The 24,713-nt window shown below is 40.8% G+C and overlaps 1 protein-coding gene across 1 annotated transcript in view; it reads left to right on the top strand.

Annotated features, from left to right (window-relative positions):
* Positions 1 to 1,346: 1,346 nt before the first annotated feature.
* The window catches only part of LOC309822534 (cell cycle control protein 50C-like), a gene marked incomplete at both ends in the record, with an annotated part of 25,692 nt that continues 2,325 nt past the window's right edge, over positions 1,347 to 24,713 (top strand). Inside the window, 6 exons of the mRNA XM_082654390.1 lie at positions 1,347 to 1,538; positions 5,233 to 5,343; positions 12,637 to 12,738; positions 14,004 to 14,091; positions 17,917 to 18,057; positions 23,488 to 23,697. Of these exons, the coding sequence (XP_082510516.1) occupies positions 1,347 to 1,538; positions 5,233 to 5,343; positions 12,637 to 12,738; positions 14,004 to 14,091; positions 17,917 to 18,057; positions 23,488 to 23,697 (844 nt within the window). The remainder of the gene's footprint in view (positions 1,539 to 5,232; positions 5,344 to 12,636; positions 12,739 to 14,003; positions 14,092 to 17,916; positions 18,058 to 23,487; positions 23,698 to 24,713) is intronic.

Genomic DNA, 24,713 nt, shown 5'->3' with positions numbered 1-24,713 from the left:
ACTATAATCACACCCAAAGTTGGAACAAGTACCTAGATTGCAAACATACCCAATATTTTGTAGGCCAACTCTGCACACATAATCTAATCTCACAGGCTGTTACTGCCTTTTAAACTCAAGTTCTTGACCATGCTTATTTAATAAAACAAATAGTAGATATGAACTCCGAGTGTTCACTGCCGTCTTCTCACACAGATCTGTCTGATACCAACAGCCATACTCGTCACCACCTCCAAGCCAGATTCAAATGGCTTGCTGAAAAGTCCCCATGGGTGTTCTGCTTTTTTTCCAGTTTTGCAAGGGAAAGCTTTGACTCTGAATTGGAAACCTCCCAGTGTAAGTAATTGCATTTGTTTTGTATTCTTTTAAACTAGGTAGATTTGCCAAAGTTATTGTCTTCTTTAATACAAAAATAGTCCAACATATGGCTTCTCTGCCGAATGTTAATAGAAAAAAGAAAATTAGAAACTCACATGCTACCTAATTCTTTTTAAATCCTAATTCTACATCTTAAATGCATCTTGAAGAGGAAGTAATTATTAATAGCGTAATGAAAATGATGTTAGTGGATTTCTAATAAGTGAAAAAAAAAACCCAATAATACCATATGGGAATATTGAACATTTAAGTGATTATCTATTTTGCTCTTCCTTTCTCTTGCATCATTTGGGGTACTTCAAAGCGCGTGCTTGAGGAAAGGTTAGGAGGAGATGTTTTTCATCTACGCTTTCTGCCAGAGCCTTTCTTATGGATGAAAAAATTGGAAACTACTGAGATTAGTCATCTGTGTTCTGCAATCCCTGTTTGCTTCTCCCTTCCTCATTATCACAAAGAGCAAAGTTAGCTGTAATCTGAGAGCATTTTCCCAACTTAGTTTATATTCACATTAAGGGACAGCCACATTTGGGAAAAGCTGACAGCACTCACTTCTATTATTTGTATTAATCTTGAAGGATTTGGGCAAGTTCTTAAGGATAAATCCATTTTCGCCCTTTCAGGAAGGGTTGCCCTGAATTAGCCACCACGTCCCAGAAATAGCCCGTTGTAACTGCTTCCCAATGTTGCCAGATGTTGGTTTATACAGACCTGCTGGAGACTCTTCCTCCTAGGCATGGCAGTTAGCACAACAAGTTTTTTGGGCCTACGTAAAACATACCCAACAATGGCTGATTGAAGGGAGCTGTGGAAATCGGGTCTGGTTAAGAAATAATTCCAGAAAGCAGAAAGACTTTGCGAGGGCAAAGGAAGATTCATGTAATTCTCAATATTACCATTATGTGGTATTACTCTGAGAAGTAATGTTATAAATGTCTCAAAAGTATATCTGGGTCACCCGCAGAACCACAATGAAGAGGAAATCCCAGGACTGCCAGTCCAGATTGCCAGACAACAGTGCCGTGAAGCAGCAGCAGTTGCCCGCCTACCGGCTACAGCTCTCAGCCAACAAAATCCTCTCCGGCTTTTTTGCCACAGGCGTGTTCTGCCTTGGAGTGGGCGTCATCCTTCTGTTGTCTGCAAAGACCATCAAGGAAGTAGAGGTGTGTCCCATCTCACTTTTTGGATGCAATTTCTAAGAATTTTCAGCTTTCGGACTATAAAGAGTGGTCAGTTTGAGAACCCAGCCCCCCAACAGGGAAGCAGATGAGACTGGAGCATCCCTTTTTCAGCTGGCAGGTGCAGATGGTGAAAGAGCCTCTATGTGGTGGCTTTGTTCATCCCTTCTCCCTCTTGAGGACAATTACTCTCACACTGGTCAGTTCAGCCACCTTTGTTTACAGGGGCCTGGCAAAGTCAGGAGCTTTTTATGCTGGCAGAGTACCGAGCACGTGACTGGTAGAGGCGGGAGGAGAGGCAAGACCAAATGACTGCCAGGGACCCGTGAATCATATCGATAAAAAGAGCCAAGAGCCAAAGATATAGGTCTTAATTTTGCCCCACTTTCAAGCATTGTGTCTTTCCCTTTGCAAATAAATTCCGTCTGAGATCATCGCTTTAATCCGGGAAAGGCAAGAACACAAATCTTTCTGGCCTCTGAAGGATACTTAGCAAAATAAACCAAGTTCTACTCAGAGTGAGAAAAGTGGAAGTTGAGCAGTGAACCCCTCAGTTACAAGCCTTTTGCCGATTTGACAACAAGCTGTTGGAGGATGAGAAGCCCCGTAGCTGGTCTGGGGAGGGGGAGCTCAGATCTGGTCTGAGGCCATGCCCGCATTTGGTCTAATAAATTAAGTACATGTTTCATGCAAATCAGCTCAGCAGGTTATGCGACATCCCAGACCGTATGACCTCCACTCTGAAGGCAGCCATGGAAAGCTCATGTATTCCCTCTCCCCGCATAGGCGAGTGGCAAAATTACCATGAAGGCCAAGTCTGTCAACCCTGATTTAACGTTCATGAGTGTCTGAAGGTGCTCAGAGTCCTTCTGGGTGTGTAGATGAGTAAGGTTTGTAAGAGTTGAACTCCATCCTCAACGACCTAATGATAGAGTAAGTAAGGTAGTGTGTGCTAAGAACAGAGAGCTCAGCCACGGCTGGCTTGTTTGCCATATCCACAACCCCTTCCTTGCACGTCGCCAGTGCATAACAGGCACACACTTACTCAAAGAATGGATTATGGCAAATAGCGAGGACTTCAAAGAAGAAAATTGCATTTTAGGTCCCACTCCTCCTACCAACACACACTGCTCTCTTGCCTTTCCACTGAAATTTTCTGTACCCCACCCCCCAGCTCCTGGCAGGTGCCCCTAAGTCCTCTTGAGTCCTCCAGGGTGGTAATGTAAACCACCAGGCCCCACCAAGTGAAAAAGGCAAAATGGCAGGAGGGAAGTAAACTTGCCTTGTTGAAGGCGAGAGCAAAGTAATTGGCTTACAAGGTTGATATTCATTTCCATTAAGTTCATCCTGTTTACTGTTCTATTTTCTCCTTCACCAACCCCTTTCTTTCTGGTTCTTCTCCTCCCCTTCCCATGTCCTTCCAGCTTCCTCCCTTCTGGGCACCCATCCCCACCCTCTTTGAAGTGCAGCCTCCATTAAGAGACAGCAATTGCTGAATGATGTCACCTTAGCGGTGTGAGGAGAACCTCACTCCATGGTTGGCCAAGGCCACTCTGCAAACAGCTTTCAACAGAATGATTTTATCATGATGTTAAGGGGATTTTCCAATTGACTTTTCTTTTAAGCCACTTCAGAGAGGACCGTTTCTAACACTTTGCTTTTATACAGGAAAATCAGAAACCACCCATAGAGACTGATCCTCTTTTGCAATGGAAGTGTTTTGTTGTAATGGGTGGTAAGGTGAATGTACTTAGATGCTTATATTTACTTAAATCATTCTTTAAGTATGCAGCAAGACTTGAACGGTTATTTTAAAAAATACTGATGCTTTTTCTGTTAATGACACTGCATTCTAATTTTTTAAAAGCATTGAAGAACAGGGCTGTACCTAATGGAGACCTACCAATAGCACACTGAACTGTGACTGAGGAAACGGGCGCTAGTTCAGCCAGTCTCTGATCCTGAGTATCAGGATGTATCAGGATGTATAAGATGTATCCCAGGCCAGTGTGGTCAACACACACCTAGTAGAAGAGCTCGGAGCTGGCTTTCCTCTTCTCACTTAGCCCTGGGGCACACCGAAAATGTGCCCTTTTTGCAGTTTACTTTAAGCAAGAATGATAATTCCTGCCTTTCCAAAATTCTGTGAGGACCAGACTATGATCTTTGCTGTCATTTTAGAGCTATAGGTTTGAGCAGCAAAAGCAGACAGTAGATCAAAGGCATGTTTCCCTCATAAAATGTTTAGAGCTAGAAAGCACCTTGGATATCATCTACTCAAAAATTACTTGATCATGAAAGACATTTTTTTCTAATTCGGCATTGATAGAACTCTCTCAAGAATCCATGGATTTGTGTATACTACTAAAATGACTTCACAAATCAATTAATTGCTAGCCAAAATGATGCTGATGAACAAAATGTGGGCCCTGGAACTCAGGATCAGAGACTGGCTGAACTAGCAGCTGTTTCCTCAGTCACAGTTCAGTGTGCTATTGGTAGGTCTCAATTAGGTACAGCCCTGTCCTTCAATGCTTTTAAAAAATTAGAATGCAGTGTCACTAACAGAAAAGGCATCAGCATTTTTTAAAAAAACTGTTCAAGTCTTGCTGCATACTTAAAGAATGATTTAAGTAAATATAAGCATCTAAGTACAATTAAGTAGCCTTTTGGCTAATCTTTAATTTAGTATCCACACTTTACCTCTTTGACTTCCAAACACCCAGTGGCTTTGCAAGTATTGAAAATTCCTTCTTTCTTTCTTGTTGCTCTTCTCTCCCAAAGAATCTAAAATCCCATTGGCAATTGACTGAAGAGAAAGCCAGTCCCTTGCTTCCCTGTTCCTTTCCCATTCCCAGACTTTTCTAATGACTCCTCAACACAGTGAGGAAAAAGCAGCAGCGACCAGCAGGACCTCACAACCACCGCTGGGAGCCTGAGATGAGTGTTTCCTGGAGCGGAAGGGAAATGCACAGCCTCGTGGCCTCTCTCTGAGCCCCCCTTCCCCGCTCTCCTTCCAGCTCCGTCTTCACATAACTGAGTCCTTGAGCCAGAGCTCACAGGATTTGCCCATTCGGGACCCACTACCCTTTTTTAAAGAGTCCACTTATACCATTTTGCACAGAACTTAACTTTAAAAAATAATATAACAACATTTTAAAAACAATTGCTTCACATACATCGATAACTCTACATTTTGGAAACATTTTTTTTTCTATGTTTGGTCATTTTTAAAAACTTCCTCTAGATACCATGTAGAATAATTCACTAGTATAAATATTTTCCATACAATAAAATGGAAAAACAGTGAAGTGACTTTCCCATAACGTTGATTAGACTCAGGCTGCAGGCCCAGTTCTCATGAGTCACTGACTAATATTTTCCTAGTGGTAACTTTTTATGATGGAGGCATAAGGCTTCATCATAGCAGGTTACATAAATATGTAGTAGAAACCCTGAACTCCAAGTAAGTGGCAAAATGCAGCTGGGTCCCAAAATGAAAGGCTGTAAGGAGACCCACTCGTCCCACACATCCGCAGAGCTGACCTTGGTTCATGTCCCAGATAGCACGCCCTTGACCTAGAAAGCTTGGAGACTTTGATGGACTCAGGACTTTAATTTTAAGATATGTACTCACATCCCTTTTTAATTAATAATTATTATTTTCCCTGCCTGACAGATTAATTACACAGAAAAATGTGCAAATTGTGCAAAACTGCGGGAAAATGCTGCTAATTTTGACAAAGAATGCAACTGCTCTATTCCCTTTGTCCTTCCAGAGACAATGAAGGTAAGTGAGATTCAAGCGCCTTCAATTGGCTGTACGCTGCTCTCCTCCTATTTAACATGTGGCAGTAAATTCATGATCTCCACCAAATGCTTTCCAAAACTGAAAATACAAGAAATAACGCAGGGTGGGAATGGGGGGCGGGGATCTTATAAAGTATTGAGTTCATGTTCGACTCTCTGCCCCCACCCCCTTTTTTTTCTTTGGAATTTCATTCTTCTCCTTATGTCTAAATTTCCGGATTCTTTACCCACCCAGCTTTGTAACAATTCTTAACATCAATCAAACAGGTTCTATGCCAAATGTCAACACAGGAGGGGACCATAGAAATTACTGAATCTAACCACTCATTTTACAGTGAGATTAATGGGTTGAGAGGTTAAGTGACTTGGCCAAGGTCACACAGTGAGTTAGTGTCAAAGGTCACATACCTGGGACACTCCTTGTGTCCTCCCCTCCTAGTCATTCTACACATGCAGTTGCCTAATCCCTAAGGCGACTCGGCCTGGCTGTCAGGCACTGTGAGAAATGCCAAAGAAATATTAAGAGACATCCCTGCTTTGGGGCTGATTAAAGTCTCGTGTTAGTCCAGGTCCTCTGAGAAGCAGATGCCAAGACAGGATTAGACATGCCAGAGATTTACTGGGGGAACTGCCTGCGAGGGAAAATATGGAGGAAGCTGGAGGAGGCTGGGAGAGCTGTCAGACCACAGCACAGCTCTGACCCCTGGGAAGGAGAGGGAAGCAGAGTAGGAAGGAAGGAGGGACAGAGGGAGAGGAGGGTAGAGAGATGGGGAGGAGGGAAGAAAGGTCTTAGACTGCAGAGTATTCTTAAGAAAGTTTCAGCAACCCCAACAGAGAGTCCTTACCTCAGTATCCCTGTTGCTCAGCCATTGTCTGGGAGCAGCAATGGGAAGCATGGCCTTGGTGCAAACATAGGATGACCTCAGAGCACAGCAGCCACGCCCACCCCTCGATTACGCTCCCTGCAGTAGGAGATCAAGAGGCACCTTTTCAGGGCCACCACAGTCTTACTAGGTAGCAAAGACTTGATCAAATGAAAATGTATTTCGAGACTTCCCTGGTGGCGCAGTGGTTAAGAATCCGCCTGACAATGCAGGGGACACAGGTTCAATCCCTGGTCGGGGAAGATCCCACATGCCACGGAGCAACTAAGCCCATGCGCCACAACTACTGAGCCTGTGCTGTAGAGCCCGCGAGCCACAACTACTGAAGCCCTTGAGCCTAGATCCCGTGCTCCACAACAAGAGAAGCCACCGCAATGAGACACCCACGCACCGCAACGAAGAGTAGCCCCCGCTCGCCACAACTAGAGAAAGCCCACACAAGCAACAAAGTCACAATGCAGCCAAATAAATAAATAAATAAATTTATAAAAAAAGAAAATGTATTTCTTGAAACTTTTCAAAGGTCCTGTCCTGTCCTCTGGACTCTGCACCTCTCCCACAGCACCTCCTCCCTAACCTGATCCGTCTCCCCTCCTTCCCCTGCATAGATGACTCTGCATGTGATGTTTCACGTGCAGGCAGGCCTTCTCTTGAGCTTGTCACTGAACATCCCATCCTCAAGGCCTTGCTTCCTCCCCATACCAGACTCATCGTCATCTCCTGAAAAACCCTCCTGACTTCCCTTTCTGGGAAAGATCCCATCACCGAGACTCAAAATTTTCCTCCTTGACTTTACCCTGCCCACTCCTTTCTCATCCAGACCTCTGATGTATGATTACTGTTCTGCAATCCCTGTCTCTCCCAACCACTTTCTCACTCCATTTTCTTGGCATCACCCCAGTTCAGTCCCTCCTGATCTAGCATCACAGCAACCTTAACTGCACATCTAGCCTTTGGCTTCTCCTACTTTTAGCCAACTGTTATTTGCCAAATCAGTAGACCACACCCTGTCCCCCAAAATGTGCCCTCTTTCAGATTACTTTTCAACACCTGAGGCCCAGCCACCTTTTCATCTTTATCTTTGCAGGAGACCTTGTACTCCTGCCAAACTGCCCAACTTGCTTTTCCATGATGCAACTCTTTATGTTCCTGCTGTTCTTTTGCCTAGAAAGTCTCCCCTCTCACTCCCACCTGTAAGATCTCACTTGTTTTAAGCCACTAATATCCAAACACTTCCTTGAGCCTCCTTTTCGCTCATGTCTCCAGCAAGAATTTGCCCACATTTGTATCCTGAGAGTGCTGTTTTAACTCTTCTTATGGACTTACAATCGCCCATATAATATCCTGTAGACTCATTTCCTCTATTCACAGGAAGCTCCCTGAGGAAAGGGACCATGCTTTACATGCCACACCACACAAATACACGTCCAGACGTATCTGCACTACATATTCAACCTTCCCACGTGTTACCACAGGTGAACCACCCATGCTCTCATCTGAAGGCTCACCTTTCCACTTGTGTGATAGATGCTAGCCTTTCTTGCCTTTATAAGGACTTAACTCAGCAGTTGTCATCTCTCTATATCATCAAATTTTCTCTCTACTGGATCATTCCCAGCAGCACACAAACATATTATTTGACCTATCTTTTAAAAAACAAAAACAAAGCACTCTTCTGTTCTCCCAAATTTCCCTGCCCGCTATCTGCCTATTTCTTTCCTCGCATTAGCAGGGAAACTCCTCAGAGGAGTCATCTCTCTTGGGTATTTCCAATTCCTCTCTTCTCATTCTCAAAGACCCACCCATGGCCCTAACACTCAGTGAAATTGCGAGGTTACCAATGACTTCCTTGTGGATAAATCCAGTGCTCCGTCCTCAGTGCCTTGTCACACACTGGACACAGGCAATCACTCCCTCCTCCTTGACATGCTTTCTTCTCTTGGCTTCCAGGAGACCTTACTCTCTTGGTTTTCCTCCTTGCCCTCTGGCTGCCCTTCTTTTTTTTTTTTTTAATTAATTTATTTATTTTTGGCTGCGTTGGGTCTTTGTTGCTGCTCACGGGCTTTCTTTAGCTGTGGCGAGTGGGGGCTTCTCGTTGCAGAGCATGGGCTCTAGGCGTGTGGGCTTCAGTAGTTGTGGCATGTGGGCTCAGTAGTTGTGGCTCGTGGGCTCTAGAGCACAGGCTCAGTAGTTGTGGAGCATGGGCTTAGTTGCTCCGTGGCATGTGGGATCTTCCCGCACCAGGGCTCAAACCCATGTGCCCTGCACTGGCAGGCAGATTCTTAAGCACTGCGCCACTTGGGAAGTCCCCTGACTGCCCTTCTTTGGTTCCTTTGCTGTTCCTCCTATTTTCTCCAAACTATTTTTCTTTCTTTTTTTTTTTTTTTTTTTTGCGGTACACTGGCCTCTCACTGTCGCGGCCTCTCCCGTTGTGGAGCACAGGCTCCAGATGCACAGGCTCAGTGGCCATGGTTCACAGGCCCAGCTGCTCCGCGGCATGTGGGATCTTCCCAGACTGGGGCAAGAACCCGCGTCCCCCACATCTGCAGGCAGACTCCCAACCACTGCGCCACCAGGGAAGCCCTCTCCAAACTCTGTACGTGGAGATCTGCAGGGCTTTAGTCACGGCCTTCAGTCTTCATCTCCACTCCGTATGCACTCACCTCCTTGGAAATATCATCTACCTCCTAGGTTTAAATGCTATCGATTACCAATTCTCTGTTTTCTATCTCAGCTTAATGTTTCTAAAACCGAACTAATATCCACTTCTTCCCCTTACTTACTCTACGCCCATCCCCAGAAAAACCCTATTCCACCCGCAGACGATCTCAGTTGAAAAGAACTCTGTCCTTCTGATGCTCAGGCTAAAAGCCCAGGGGTCATTCTTGACTCCTTTCGTTCTTTCACACCTTGCATCCAATCCATCCTATTGGTTCTACATTCAAAATATATCCAGAGTCTGCTCACCTCTGCCCACCTCTGCTGCTACTACCCAGCTCCATGCCACCCTCACCTCTCACCTGGATTTCTACAGTAGCCTCCTATCAGGTCTCCCTGTTGTATCCATGTCTCAATAGAGCAGCCAGAGTGAACGTTTTAAAGTATAAGTCATATCATGTTATTCCTTTGTTCAAAAATCCCTGCAATGGCTTCTCTTTCTACTCAGTGAAAAAGCCTAAGTCCTTACAAGGCCTATGTGATCTGGATTCTTCCTCCTAACTTCCTCTCTCCATTCTCTTCCCCACCCCCTCTCTGACCACACCGGCCCCCTCATTCCTCAGACAAGTCAGGCATTCGCTTCTTCTCTGTACCTGACATCCACTCGGCTAGCTCCCCTGCTGCCTTCAGGTCCGGTTTGGCTCAGCCATCACCTACTCAGGCCTACACTAGCCATCCTATTTCATACTTCATCCTGTCTGCTCACCTCACACCTGCACTCCTGATTCTTATTACCTTACTGTAATTTCCATTTTTTCCATAGTACTTATCACCTTCCAACTTACTATATAAATTAACAGTTTTTATATGTATTGTTTATTGTCTGTCTCTCACTATTGTATCCCAAGCACCTATAACTATGCCTGACACCCTGTAGTTGCCCAATTAATGTTTATTGAATGAACATAAGAATCTTTGCTTCTTTCATAGGGGCATAGCACAGTATATTTTACGTGGTAGATGCTTAGACAATGTTTGCCGAAATTTTAAATGAATGGAAAAAAAGATAAAGTGATAAATTATATTTCTTTATGCTCTAGGAAGCTTTGGTTTTATGTGTCCCTTTCCTATTTCCCCCTTGATCCCAGATGAAAGCATGTTGGCATCAGTAATATTCTGAATACATCTGTATCTCTAATCATTTTTGTAAGTCTGATGTAAATTATGAGAAAATTACTGAGTAGTACTTGAGTTGTAAGTGATATCTATATAAAGTCCCATGAGGGAAGTTTTATATCTGTGCTCTTTTGTTAAAGATCAAAATTCTAGTTCTCTACAATTGTGTACTTTCTTGCCTTCCTCAACTCACCATGCTGCCCCCCGAAAGTAAAAGTTAGTGTTGCTTTTTCTTTTTTCTTTAAACACTAGATATTTATTTTCTTACAATTCTAGAAATCAGAAGTCTGAAATCAAGGTGTCAGCAGGATTGGTTCCTTCTTGGGAGGCACAGGGTGCTTAAAATTTTGAAGAAAAAAAAATCCAAAAGATAAAACCTTAAAGGGCTTCAAGTTCCCATCTGTCTGTGTCCTTTGAAATCCTAAAGGCAAATAAGTGTTACCAGCTGCTAACCATTCCTTTGAGGCAAAGGCTTTCTCATAAAAATCTAACCAAACTACTCAGGGCAAGCACAGAGCCTTCTGCCCGCAAGTTCACACACATTACACACGCTAGATGACAGACCCACGCAAGGCTCTCTGCCTTAAACTAGGAATCCTGCACCAAGTACCATGGAAGAAAAGAAACACTATAAAGTGCATTGTGCCTCTAGGACTAATCAAAAGATGATGATCTTGGAGGCCTTGTAAAATCTTGGACAAAGAATTATTGAAAACAGTTTATTAAAACACTTCTGTCCCCAGCATGTGAGTGTTCTCTATTTATTTTGTCATGATTATATGAGTATATACCTTTGGGTAAGTAGAATGCTCTTTTTAGCTTCCAAGAAAATGTATGGTAAGTTCCATTCCATGGATTTCATATTTTCTGTAGTTATGGGTCATCAGTAGAGGTTCCTTTGGTGAGGAAATATAATCTGTCATTCCTGCTATGCCTGGCTTGTTCACCTTCACATCCGTGCTCTCTGTTTACGATGTTGCAGCCCGCCTCTTAGGGCCCAGCTTCTCCCTTTCTCAGTGTTCCAGAGGCTTTTCTTTTACCAGGGACTAAGCTCTTCAGCCTTTGTTGTTTTCTGTAACTGGTCACACTTACCATGACCTTTATTTTCAGCCTAACCTGGGTACCAGCTCCCATCTTCCATACTCATCCTCTTAAAGGTCCTTAGGGCGAGGCCAAATTTGCATAGCATAAAAGAATCAGTTGACTCAGGGAACTGTAAAGTAATACTTTTGTATTTCTAGCACTGAACATAGCACCTGACATATGGGAGGCACTTAATAAAATTTAGGCCTTCATATTTTTAGATGCATACCTTCATTATTTTGGAGGTAGGTAGAATATTAATTATAAATAGCTACCTTGGACATTTACATTTGCATCATATGTGCTGTTAGTAAAATCTATATCAAGCCCACTTGAAGAAGTTCTAAGGGGCTTTCCTGGTGGCGCAGTGGTTAAGAATCCGCCTGCCAATACAGGGGACACAGGTTTGAGCCATGGTCTGGGAAGATCCCACAAGCCACGGAGCAACTAAGCCCGTGTGCCACAACTACTGAGCCTGTGCTCTAGAGCCCGTGAACCACAACTACTGAGCCCACATGCCACAACTACTGAAGCCCACACTCCTAGAGCCTGTGCTCCGCAACAAGAGAAGCCACCGCAATGAGAAGGCTGCAGCACCACAACGAAGAGTAGCCCCCGCTCGCCGCAACTAGAGAAAAGCCCTCACACAATAATGAAGACCCAATGCAGACAAAAATAAATAAATACAAATTAAAAAAAAAAAAAAAAAAAGGAGAAGTTCTAGGGCCTTGGTATTTCACCATGAATGTAGAAGCACAATGGTAGCCTGTGATTGGGCAGCCTCATTCGGCAAAATCCATGAAAACGCCCATCTCTCATGGCCACAAGGCTACTTATTGCTAAGGTGAAAACCACCTTTCTTCTAGATCAGTGAACTATTCCATCTTTTTGTCCATAACAAATGGTTCACCATTTCTTAACCAAGTATAATATGCCACAGTACTGTGCTAGATCCTAGTGATAAAAAGACAACACCGGAGCTGGACACCAAGGAGCTGGGCTTGTGTCTTTCACATGGGCAATTGTGAACATGCGCCTAAACATGCTCAGTGGCTCCAATTTTAAATTGTGTTTCATGGATTTGCTTTGAGACCATGTGAGTTTGATGCTTACCACAACCCCTAGGCAACGGATCTTTCCTAGTATTGCTGGGAAATATTTGTGAAATCAAATTTTATATATTGAGAATACAAAGCCTAGTTATAAAATTTTTTCAAGGCAGGAATGTGGTAGCCCTTACAAAGACATTAAAAATAAGTTATGTAGTCATTTTAATAATTTTGTATAGACCAGGATTTTCCAATACTGATTTTTAAAAATAATTTCTTGGGTTTCTATCTGATATAAAGAAACTTTCAGTTCACATCAATATTTTTTGGTACTACTTCTTATATTTTAAAACCCCTGTCCGTGTTTATTAATATTTCAGTTTATTTTTCTCTTTTCTTACATCTTGCTGTTCTCCTCTACAGGGTAATGTTTATATGTACTACAAATTGTATGGCTTCTATCAGAACCTCTATCGATATATTCTATCCAGAAGTAATACCCAACTGGTGGGTACAGATGTAAAGGTAAGGCTTTATTTAACTTGGTATAATACTCTTTTTTTTTTTTAAGCCAGATGGATCTTTCAGTCTAAAAGACAGTATGGAAAATAAACTCAAAAGCTAAATTTTTACAAGACAGAAATGCTCATTTCATTCTTTCATGAACTGAAGGGGCTGAGTATTCAGGATAACTGCTGCTTTCCCTCTTCAGAGCAGGAATGTGAATCTTGTCCAATTAGATGTTTAGCCTTTCATGCACCAACCATTTTTTTTATTTGACAGCATTTTATATTAAAACCAGATACATATTGGACTGCCCAGGTCTTGGTAATAATGAATGTGTCAGAAGGGCAAATCTTCAAGTACCTTTCAACCACAATTCAGGATTTATGTTTCTCTTAATAAAGTTGATGGCATACTGGAGCTTCTTCAAACAGTAGAGTTTTTTGCTTCTTTGAATGACTGACACATCGATTAGATTTCAATATTATTTTCTCATACTTAATTTCTGTAGTTATCTTTAAAGTTGCCTATTTTAGTTGATGGATGTACCAACCATTTTGATAGTAACCTTGAGTGATTGGTTTCAGCCTAGCTCACTCTATATCCACCATTGTCCTTTGTATAACTGGGGGCTTCAATCAGCCTAGTTTAAGGAAACTGGGCTCTACTTGATTGAATGAAAGCCTTTGGTTTAATGAATATTCTTTCAGACCTAAGATTACAAAATTTAACTCTTGGTAAATGATATTCAGCATGCTGGCAAGAAAAGATAGAAGGAAACCTTTTCTATACTGGCATTATATAAAAGGGATAACCAAATGGTTTTTAGCAGCCACTCTTTTTAAAATGTATTCTTGTAGTTAGGTGGGTGGATTTCCCTGTGATAAGTCATCCAACTGTAGAATCACAATTTATATACGTTTTAGAATATAAGTTACACTCCAATAAGAAAAAGCTTTTAAAAATATATTCCATTGTGGGCTTAGTGTGGTATTTAGCACAGCAAGCAAAGTAAAATTTCTTCCTGCAGACATATTTGGTATGCTATGTACTGTTAATGAGGAAAGAAACTACACACACGTGCACGTACACACATACATATCTCCAAAACACAAAAATTGTCTAGTCTAGGTCAGCCAGCCGCCTGGGAACAGCAGGTAGCAGCCCATAATCTCGATCTGTGCCAGTGGAGCAGCATGGGTTGATTTACACTGCCAGTATTTTCACTTCCAGCATTTTAAGAGATTTTACCAAAAACACTTCTTCCTGTATCATTTCTCATCCAGGATGTTAGAAACTGTGCTCCATTCAAAACCTCCCACAATGGGATCCCCATCGCTCCTTGTGGTGCTATTGCCAATAGCATGTTCAATGGTAGGTGTCTTTTCCTATCTCCATCATCTTCCGTTTCATGAGTGTGTAACAATCTAAATATCCAGAAGATTACTCCTGTAGCTGAGTGGCAGTTTATTTTTTTTAACATCTTTATTGGAGTATAATTGCTTTATAGTGTTGTGTTAGTTTCTCCTGTAAAACAAAGTGAATCAGCTATATGCATACATATATCCCCATATCCCCTCTGTCTTGCATCTCCCTCCCACCCTCCCTATCCCACCCCTCTACGTGGTCGCAAAGCACGAGCTGAACTCCCTGCGACAGGCAGCTGCTTCCCATTAGCTATCTATTTTACATTTGGTAGTATATATATGTCAATGCTACTCTCTCACTTTGTCCCAGCTTACCCTTCCCCCTCCCCATATCCTCAAGTCCATTATCTGTGTCTGTGTCTTTATTCCTGTCCTGCCCCTAGGGTCATCAGAGCCTTTTTTTTTTTTTTTTAGATTCCATATATATGTGTTAGCATACGGATTTGTTTTTCTCTTTCTGACTTACTTCACTCTGTATGACAGACTCTAGGTCCAACTCACTACAGATAACTCAATTTTGTTTCTATTTATGGCTGAGTAATATTCCATTGTATATATGTGCCACATCTTCTTTATCCATTCATCTGTTGATGGACATTTAGGTTGCTTCCATGTCCTGGCCATTGTAAATAGTGCTGCAGTGAACATTGTGGTGCGTGACTCTTTTTGAATTATGGTTTTCTCAGGGTATATGCCCAGTAGTGGGATTGCTGGGTCACATGGTACTTCTATTTTTAGTTTTTTAAGGAGTCTCCATACTGTTCTCCATAGTGGCTGTACTGATTTACATTCCCACCAACAGTGCAACAGGGTTCCCTTTTCTCCACACCCTCTCCAGCATTTATTGTTTGTAGATTTTTTGATGATGGCCGTTCTGACTGGTGTGAGGTGTTACCTCATTGTAGTTTTGATTTGCATTTCTCTAATGATTAGTGATGTTGAGCATCCTTTCATGTGTTTGTTGGCAATCTGTATATCTTCTTTGGAGAAATGTTTGTTTGGGTCTTCTGCCCATTTTTGAATTGGGTTGTTTGCTTTTTTTGATATTAAGCTACATGAGCTGCTTATATATTTTGGAGATTAAACCTTTGTCAGTTGCTTCGTTTGCAAATACTTTCTCCCATTCTGAGGGTTGTCTTTTCATCTTATTTATGGTTTCCTTTGCTGTGCAAAAGCTTTTAAGTTTCATAGTTTGCATTTGTTTTTATTTCCATTTCTCTAGGAGGTGGGTCAAAAAGGATCTTGCTGTGATATATGTCATAGAGTCTTCTGCCTATATTTTCCTCTAAGAGTTTTATAGTGCTTGTCCTTACATTTAGGTCTCTAATCCATTTTGAGTTTATTTTTGTGTACGGTGTTACGGAGTGTTCTAATTTCATTCTTTTACATGTAGCTGTCCGGTTTACCCAGCACCACTTATTGAAGAGACTGTCTTTTCTCCATTGTATATTCTTGCCTCCTTTGTCAAAGATAAGGTGACCATATGTGCGTGGGTTTATCTCTGGGCTTTCTATCCTGTGCCATTGATCTATATTTCTGTTTTTGTGCCAGTACCATACTGTCTTGATTACTATAGCTTTGTAGTATAGCCTGAAGTCTGAGAGCCTGATTCCTCCAGATCCATTTTTCTTTCTCAAGATTGCTTTGGCTATTTGGGGTCCTTTATGTTTCCATACAAATTTTGAAATTTTTTGTTCTAATTCTGTGGAAAATGCCATTGGCAGTTTGATAGGGATTGCATTGAATCTGTAGATTGCTTTGGGTAGTATAGTCATTTTCACACTGTTGATTCTTCCAATCCAAGAACATGGTATATCTCTCCATCTATTTATGTCATCTTTAATTTCTTTCATCAGTGTCTTAGAGTTTTCTGCATACAGGTCTTTTGTCTCCTTAGGTAGGTTTATTCCTAGGTATTTTATTCGTTTTGTTGCAATGGTGAATGGGAGTGTTTCCTTAATTTCCCTTACAGATTTTTCATCCTTAGTTTATAGGAATGCAAGAGATTTCTGTGCATTAATTTTGTATCCTGGTACTCTACCAGATTCATTGATTAGCTCTAGTAGTTTTCTGGTAGCTTCTTTAGGATTCTCTATGTATAGTGTCATGTCACCTGCAAACAGTGACAGTTTTACTTCTTCTTTTCCGATTTGGATTTCTTTTATTTCTTTTTCTTCTCTGATAGCTGTGGCTAAAACTTCCAAAACTATTGTTGAATAATAGTGGTGAGAGTGGGCAACCTTGTCTTGTTCCTGATCTTAGTGGAAATGGTTTCAGTTTTTCACCACTGAGAATGACGTTGGCTGTGGGTTTGTCATATATGGCCTTTATTATGTTGAGGTAGGTTCCCTCTATGCCCACTTTCTGGAGAGTTTTTATCATAAATTGGTGTTGAATTTTCTCAGAAGCTTTTTCTGCATCTATTGAGATGATCATAAGGTTTTCCTTCTTCAGTTTGTTAATATGGTGTATCACATTGACTGATTTGCATATATTGAAGAATCCTTGCATTCCTGGGATAAACCCCACTTGATCATGGTGTATGATCCTTTTAATGTGCTGTTGGATTCTGTTTGCTAGTATTTTGCTGAGGATTTTTGCATCTATGTTCATCAGAGATATTGGTCTGTAGTTTTCTTTTTTTGTGACATCTTTGTCTGGTTTTGGTATCAGGGTGATGGTGGCCACATAGAATGAGTTTAGGTGTGTTCCTCCCTCTGCTGTATTTTGGAAGAGTTTGAGAAGGATAGGTGTTAGCTCTTCTCTAAATGTTTGATAGAATTTGCCTGTGAAGCCATCTGGTCCTGGGCTTTGGTTTGTTGGAAGATTTTTAATCACAGTTTCAATTTCAGTGCTTGTGATTGGTCTGTTTATATTTTCTATTTCTTCCTGGCTCAGTCTAAGAAGGTTGTGCTTTTCAAAGAATTTGTCCATTTCTTCCAGGTTATCCATTTTAATTGGCATATAGTTGCTTGTAGTAATGTCTCATGATCCTTTGTATTTCTGCAGTGTCATTTGTTACTTCCCCTTTTTCATTTCTACTTCTGTTGATTTGAGTCTTCTCCCTTTTTTGCTTGATGAGTCTGGCTAATGAGTCTCCCTAGGCGGGAGGGGGGGTGACGTTCAAGTGTAGGACGGGGCCTCTGCTTAGGACCTGTGGGAAAGGGCAGCTGCAGCACTTGAAAAGGAGGGCCTCTGGAGTGTGGTGTTCCGGAGTTTGGAGGTAGGGCCCTGGGTGGGGGTGTAGAGGTGAGGCTTTGGCTCTGCGCTGCAGGAGGGAGGCTCTGAGGGCAGAGGATTAGGCCCAGGTGCCCAATAGGCTCCCAGGTGCCTAAGTGGACAGGGAATGCGCTGGCCGCATTCGCTTCCGTTCCTTCACGCTCCTCCCCCACCATCTCCCCCAGGGTCTCCTGCATCGCTGCTGGACCCCTAATCGTGGGTGGGTCCCACTGGGTGTAGGATGAATGGCAGTTTTTAAAATACTGTTTGTATACATTATCCACTGATTTATGATATTTCATTTGCAAATAAGTTCTCCCTTACCAGAGATTTGAAGTAGTTAGGAAACATGAGTCAAATGGAGTCTAAGAGTATTTTTCAATAATTGGGGCCTTAGCAAGAAAAAGAATAGTCTTCTGATTCCAGCATCTATGCCATGTAGGCATGTGGAGAGTCTTCAAACCCTGCTTTTTAAGCTGTGTCTGGTTGTGCACTTCCAAGTGTGGCAAAAAATGCTTACTTGAATCTAACACAGTTTTTAATTTCCCTACAGACACCATTATTCTTTCTTACAACCTTAATTCATCTATCCATATCAAAGTACCAATGATAAGGAGTGGAATTACATGGTGGACAGACAAGTATGTCAAGTTTCAGAATCCAAGTTTCCAAAATCTTTCTAGTGCATTTGCAGGTAAGATCCATACATTAGCTCAATATTCTCCTCTCTTTATAGAAACTTTGGTTTTGATGTGTGGGGGCATGTTTATGATTCCGCCTTGTTTACTTCTTTGCTGACTAGCTTTTGGTTATAATATTTCCTACCTGTGGGCACCTCCATCACATATCTTTCAGAAACATGAAATGATTGGTACCCCAGTTCCTTCTAGTTTACCATTAGGAAAAGGCAATGTTTTAAGAAACTTGTTCCTTCATCTATAATTATGTGATCATTAATTTACTGTTCAAACTAGTGCACTTTTGAGAGTGAAAGGGGTCCCTAGAATAACTAAAGTTATATATTAATTCGAAAGTTTTATTTGTTGATCAGTAAATTGACATTACCATATTGATGGGCATATAAAAGAATTCTATTACAAACTATTTTAAAAATGCAATTATTTCAAAAATTAAAATAATATATCTGTATACATTAAACCAACTTAAAAAAATACTTTAAATATTATCTAAATGCTAAAAGATAACATAAACAGAATAATTAGTCTGCGCCTGTATTTTTCTAATGAAAAATTTGGGTTTTTGTATTTTTAAAAATATTTTGTTAAAATATTTTTAATTTTTTCACAAAATTGTCTGCACTCTTTTTTTGAAGTGCATTTTGTGGTTAATCAGTTTCAGATTGTTGCACCTTTAATTGATTCTTCTCTTTTGAACATAACTTTTTTTTAACTGAGAAAATATCTAGGACTTCCCTGGTGGTGCAGTGGTTAAGAATCCACCTGCCAGTGCAAGGGACACAGGTTCTATCCCTGGTCCAGGAGGATCCCACGTGCCGTGGAGCAGCTAGGCCCGTGCGCCACAATTACTGAGCCTGCACTCTAGAGCCCGCAAGCCACAACTACTGAGCCCATGTGCTGCAACTGCTGAGGCCCACACGCCTGGAGCCCAAATATTTTTATAGGCAAGGTCTTTTTTTGACTTCACAATTTTTCTATCTATGATTTTTTTGAATGTTTTACTAAATTTAGATGCTATGAAATCTTAGATTTCCTGGATATCATTTAATTCTCATCAAGAAGAAAATTTTATCCAATTAAAATAGGAGCTCCATCAAAATAGTTTTCACATAAATTGAGATATTTCAAAGCACAATTATAGAATTTAAAAATTAAATCTTGTACACATTTTGGACTCTCCTTATATAATATGTTCAATTGTTCCCTTGCTTTTATAGGGGTAAATTTCAATATCTTCTTGTTTGCAAACTTGATTTTCAATAATTACAATTAACTATATCCTCAAAAACTAAGATTTGTGGCATTCCATGTGTAGAATACTTTGTCTAAAACTTTACAACTATTTTGAATAAAATTCCACAAAAACTTAGAGAGCTTATTTACCAAGAAAAAGTTCAGGATCATTGTAGGACATATCATTTGATATAGAAAACAGTTCTTTGAAGGCTCAGACATTTCTAAAATTTTGGTTGATGATTTGTAGCAAAGACAGACCACATGTACTCTCATGCTAAAGCATTTCTTTAACATCTTTGTCATTGTAAAAATTTTGCAGTTCATTTCCTCTGTGAATATATGAAAATATTTAAACTTGCACAACTACAGCTCTTTTTTTGATTAACAAAATGTTGTAGCTTGTTTGGATACAGTTGTTAATTATATATGTTTCACAACCAATTTTAAGCCCATTTCTCCATAAATCTCTCAATTTACTAAGAAAATGTCTTTACTCTGATGTTGTGCTCCACCAAATTTGCATTTATGTTATCACTATAAAACCAAAATATTTACACTTGATTGTTGAATTTTTTAACTGAATTTATAGTAATATTTATAATCATGTCAGTTTTATCTTCCAATACTGAATATTGAAAAGCTTTGCCTTGATTCCATGAAGAATCAAATTAAAAAAAATCAAACCAATGTATTCAGATGGATGAATACATCTGAAGACATTGATTTAAAACTGCTTTCATTTAACTGTTTACGAGGTTCTTTTTGTGCTCATAGAGCCAAAACATTAAAGTTTTCCTTTGATTATAAAAAAAAATTAGTAAAAAAGTGCAACTAGAAGGAAACTTATTTGATCTAAATGAAAAGTCATGCTCACATAATGGTATACAAGTGGACTTTCTGTAGCTCCTTGAGGCAAAGCACTGTCTTTGAATACACTCTTTTTTTTCCCACATCTTTATTGGAGTGTAATTGCTTTTAGAAATAAGTGCAAACTTTTGAAGTAGACTCTGATGTTCTTCAGCAATTTATGTCTTTTGATTTTTCCCATGGTCATTGACATCATGATGGTTCCCGTGGTGGGGGGTATATGTCAACCAACATTGCAAGTATCACATTCATCAACTTTCTTTAAAAAAACTGTGCTTAATTTTTCATTAAACATGTATGTTCCTTGTTTTAGCTCTTCACAGCCAAAAGGATTTACTAGCAAATAAAAAACTGATACCAAACAATAAGGTAGTTATATTTTTACACCATATAATAAATAACACTGTTGCAAGAGAGTTCAAAGTACTCTCAGCAAGACTGCTCAGCATCTATTTTCCACACTACATCTTGTGCCTGTAACATAATCTGTAATATCCCACATTTCCCACCAGCCCCACTGACTTGCAGCCTGGCAGCTCCACATGTCTCACAGACCAAAACATAGGCTGTGGCCTAACGGGCTGTACTGTCAAACTGTGGCAGAGGTCACAGGGATATGTTATGTTTTGCTATGAAGGGCCACTGGTTATCTTTCATTAATTAAAGTAAGCACTCTGTTCACTGTACATGGGTATCTCACTACTAGCTAAGACCATGGCTGAAAGGATGAAATTATATGTACATTATTTGCTTGGGATAAGTGCTAAATCAGATGAGATAATGGACAACAGACATAAACTGGGACTGTCTTTGGCAAACTGGCATGTCTGGTCACTGTATCTGTAATTAAATTCCCAGTTTTTGAAAGGAACTTGGCAATATGCTATTGTTTTGTCTTACCATAACCACAAGCATATAACACAAAGCATCCTTGGCTTTCTCTTATCTCCTACTCCTACTCTTTCTTACTTCTATTGTAAGAGTTACAATGTTTTATTATAATTATCTATTTGAATACTTGTCATCCCCACTTTATGTGAACACCTTGAGGAAAGGGATTAGATCTCATGCTATATCCCTGGTGCTTGATATAAGTGAGCAATCAAGAAATACTTATTGTTAAGTGAATGGATGAATACCAAGGACCCAGCTGAACTTGGAAAATGAGAGAAGTTGATGCTTCTTACACCATGCTTCTCATACTCTCTGGAGACATGGGATGGGGTAGGATTAGGGGTTGATACGGAAAGGCATGCTTGAACCTGCATTTTTCACTCCCTGGGTGACTTGGCTATCACTGGCCTATTGGACACATTGACTTGAGCATGAGCTCTGGCTGAAGTAGAGAGAGGGTGAGGTCCCCATGCAGGTACCAAAGGCAATTTTGATTTCGATCAATATTCTTCTAGCAATAGCAATCGAATTCTTGGGAAGGGCCAACGTCGCCACAGTTTATGGAGAGAAAGTTTCTCCAGCAAAGGATTATTTCCAGAGGAAGCATAAGTATACCAACATACTTCAGATTAATCCAGCCAAATTTAGCACATGCTTTTATAAGCACTACAGCCCATGCTTAGAAAATAAGACTGGGTTTCTTTTAGGAGAACATAGTCAGTTGTCAGAGGTGAGAAAGAATGGTTTCCTACAAATAGTAGAACCAGTTTTATGCAAGTAAAAAGTTCACTGGACAACTTCCTCTTGTTGATTATTTTAAAATTCAAAATGCTGTTTATTATCAGCTTCTGTCAGCTTTCATTGGAATCGCTCATCCCTTTATCAAGCATTGATTGAACACCTACCATGTGCCAGGCACTGGACTAAATGCCAGTGAAAAAACGATGAGGAAGACACTGAACTTAAGAGTCTGCTGTTGAGTGGGAGAGACAGTCATGCCCAGGGCAGTAAAGTGGGAAGTATGAGGATGAGAGTAAACTCAACAGACTTCACCCGGTGCTCCCAGCATTCCTACAGCACAGCACCCAGACCTACCAGGCTTCCAGGTTTGCAACACCTCTGTTCTCCACCTTCTCCCTTCTACAAGTTCTTCTTCCTTGCTTCCAACTTCGAGCTCTTAGGTACAGGTCTGCAGGGAGTATCCATGCAACACGATCTTCTTGCACTTCCATAATCATTTCCTTAGAATATAGTCCTAGAAGGAGAATTTCTGGGCCAAAATGGATGCAAAATATATTCAATCTTTTTAAAAAAATATTTATTTATTTTGGCTGCGCCAGATCTTAGTTGTGGCACGCAGGATCTTCGTTGTGCCATGCGGGCTCTTCATTGCAGCATGCGGGACTCCTTAGTTGCGGCATGTGAACTCTTAGTTGTGACGTGCATGAGGGATCTCGTTCCCTGACCAGAGATTGAACCCGGGCCCCCTGCACTGGCAGCGTGGAGTCTTACCCACTGGACCACCAGGGAAGTCCCCAATCTTTTGCTGCATGTTCCTAGATTGCCAAAAATGTGGTTAATCCACACATCTATCTGCTCTGTACAGGAGTTCCCATTTCCACTGCCTCATCAATGGTTGTCATTCTTTTTTTCTTTAAATATAAACCTATTTTTAGGTGAAATGGTATCTTGTTTTAATTTGCTTTCTTTACCTTACTAATGATGTTAAAGAAAATAAACATTCCCCATGATGCTATCACCGAATACCACCACTATTATAATTTTGCTGTACCTATTTTTTCAATGCTTTATTATACATTTTATATATTTGAATACATAATATACATATGATATTCTGCTTTTTTTAACCCTATGACAGTATCATCAGCATTTCCCCCCACATTTCCTTAGAGTCCTTATAACCATTATTTTTTTTTAATTAATTAATTTATTTATTTATTTTTGGCTGTTTGGGTCTTCGTTGCTGCGTGTGGGCTTTCTCTAGCTGTGGTGAGCAGGGTCTACTCTTCATTGTGGAGCACGGGCTCTAGGCGTGCGGGCTTCAATAGTTGCGGCACGCAGGCTCAGCAGTTGTGGCTCGCGGCTCTAGAGCGCAGGCTCAGTAGTTGTGGCACACAGGCTTAGTTGCTCCATGGCATGTGGGATCTTCCCAGACCAGGGCTTGAACCCGTGTTCCCTGAATTGGCAGGCGGATTCTTAACCACTGCGCCACCAGGGTAGCCCATAACCATTATTTTTAATGGTTGTGTACTCAGGTAGCTTACACACACATACTTTTAAAAAAAATTTTGTAATTTTGATTCCTCTTTCCTCAAGAATACGGAAGTTGTTTCATTCTCTACATTTTAAGAAAAACTAAAGGTGGTAGATGATTTTACTCAACCACATCCATTGTTAACTTTCCACAGGAACCACAAAACCTCCGAACTGGCCTAAGCCTGCCTATGAACTAGATGAAGAGGATCCAGGAAACAATGGCTTCATCAATGACGACTTCATTGTGTGGATGAGGACAGCCGCATTTCCCACTTTCAAAAAACTGTACCGCCGACTCCATCGAATAGAGCATTTTACTGAAGGCTTGCCTGCTGGTAGTTATAGTTTCAACATAACCTACAGTATCCTTTTATTCCAGTTTTCTTTCTGGGGATGAAGGACAATCAGTGTCCATCTGGATACTAGTTGTTGAATATTTCATTCTATATCTTTCTATTCACCAATCGAATCTGTATATATGTAAAAGAAATACATATTTATCTTATAGGCAGTACTGTCACTCCATCACCATATAGTTTGTATCCACTTTATATATAATTAAATGTGTGTTGTTGTTGTTTTTAAAGGAACAACAGTCAATAGCAGTATCAGGTAAGTAGGTATGGATAAGGAGGGAAGGGCTATTTCTGTCCCTGAAGAAAGATTAAGTAACACTGGGCCTAGAGATCTAAAACAATGAGGAGAAGCCTGCCGTATAGGATGGGATGACATGGAGGACCCTGGAAATAAAGAGAGAGAGGTTTACTAAGAAGTAAATTTGAAATATGGACTAAAAATAATGAAAACTGAGAGAGATTGTAGAACCTTTTATTTTAGGCAAAAGTAGCATAGACTAAGGGAGCCCTGGAATCAAGGGCAGGTTACATTCATCCAACCCACATGAGCCATGCTACAAGCTCTGCAGTGAGGATGCTGTGTTCTTTCTCTATTAGGTACGAAGCCAGCTAGCAGGAGCCAGTGCTTTGGTTATGGACATACGGTCCACATTAGGAGACGTACTTTAATATGAGATTCTGAAATGTTTTCACTTAATTTAAAAATACAAATGTAACTCTTGACTTAAGAACAAAAAGGACTTAACTTCAAAATGACACCAAACACTATCTTTTAAAAATTATATATTTAAACACAATTTATACTAACTCTGGTCTTCAGACTTAGTTTTGAAGTCCCTTTCTGATTCTCCCTGAGGCAGAATTCTCTCAGAGGCAGGTCTTTCCAGGACTTGTACACAGCTTTGAGACGTCAGCCTGATTAGGCATCAGCAACCCCATAGCATCTCAGGGCTACCGGCTAGGAGTTTTTCACGGGGCCCCCCAGCCGGCTAGAGGATCTGTACACCAAACTGTCTACCTCC

Source organism: Grampus griseus, assembly GCF_964374135.1.
Source record: "Grampus griseus genome assembly, chromosome: 5".
NCBI lineage: Eukaryota > Metazoa > Chordata > Mammalia > Artiodactyla > Delphinidae > Grampus > Grampus griseus.
This window is presented reverse-complemented; position numbering and strand designations above follow the sequence as displayed.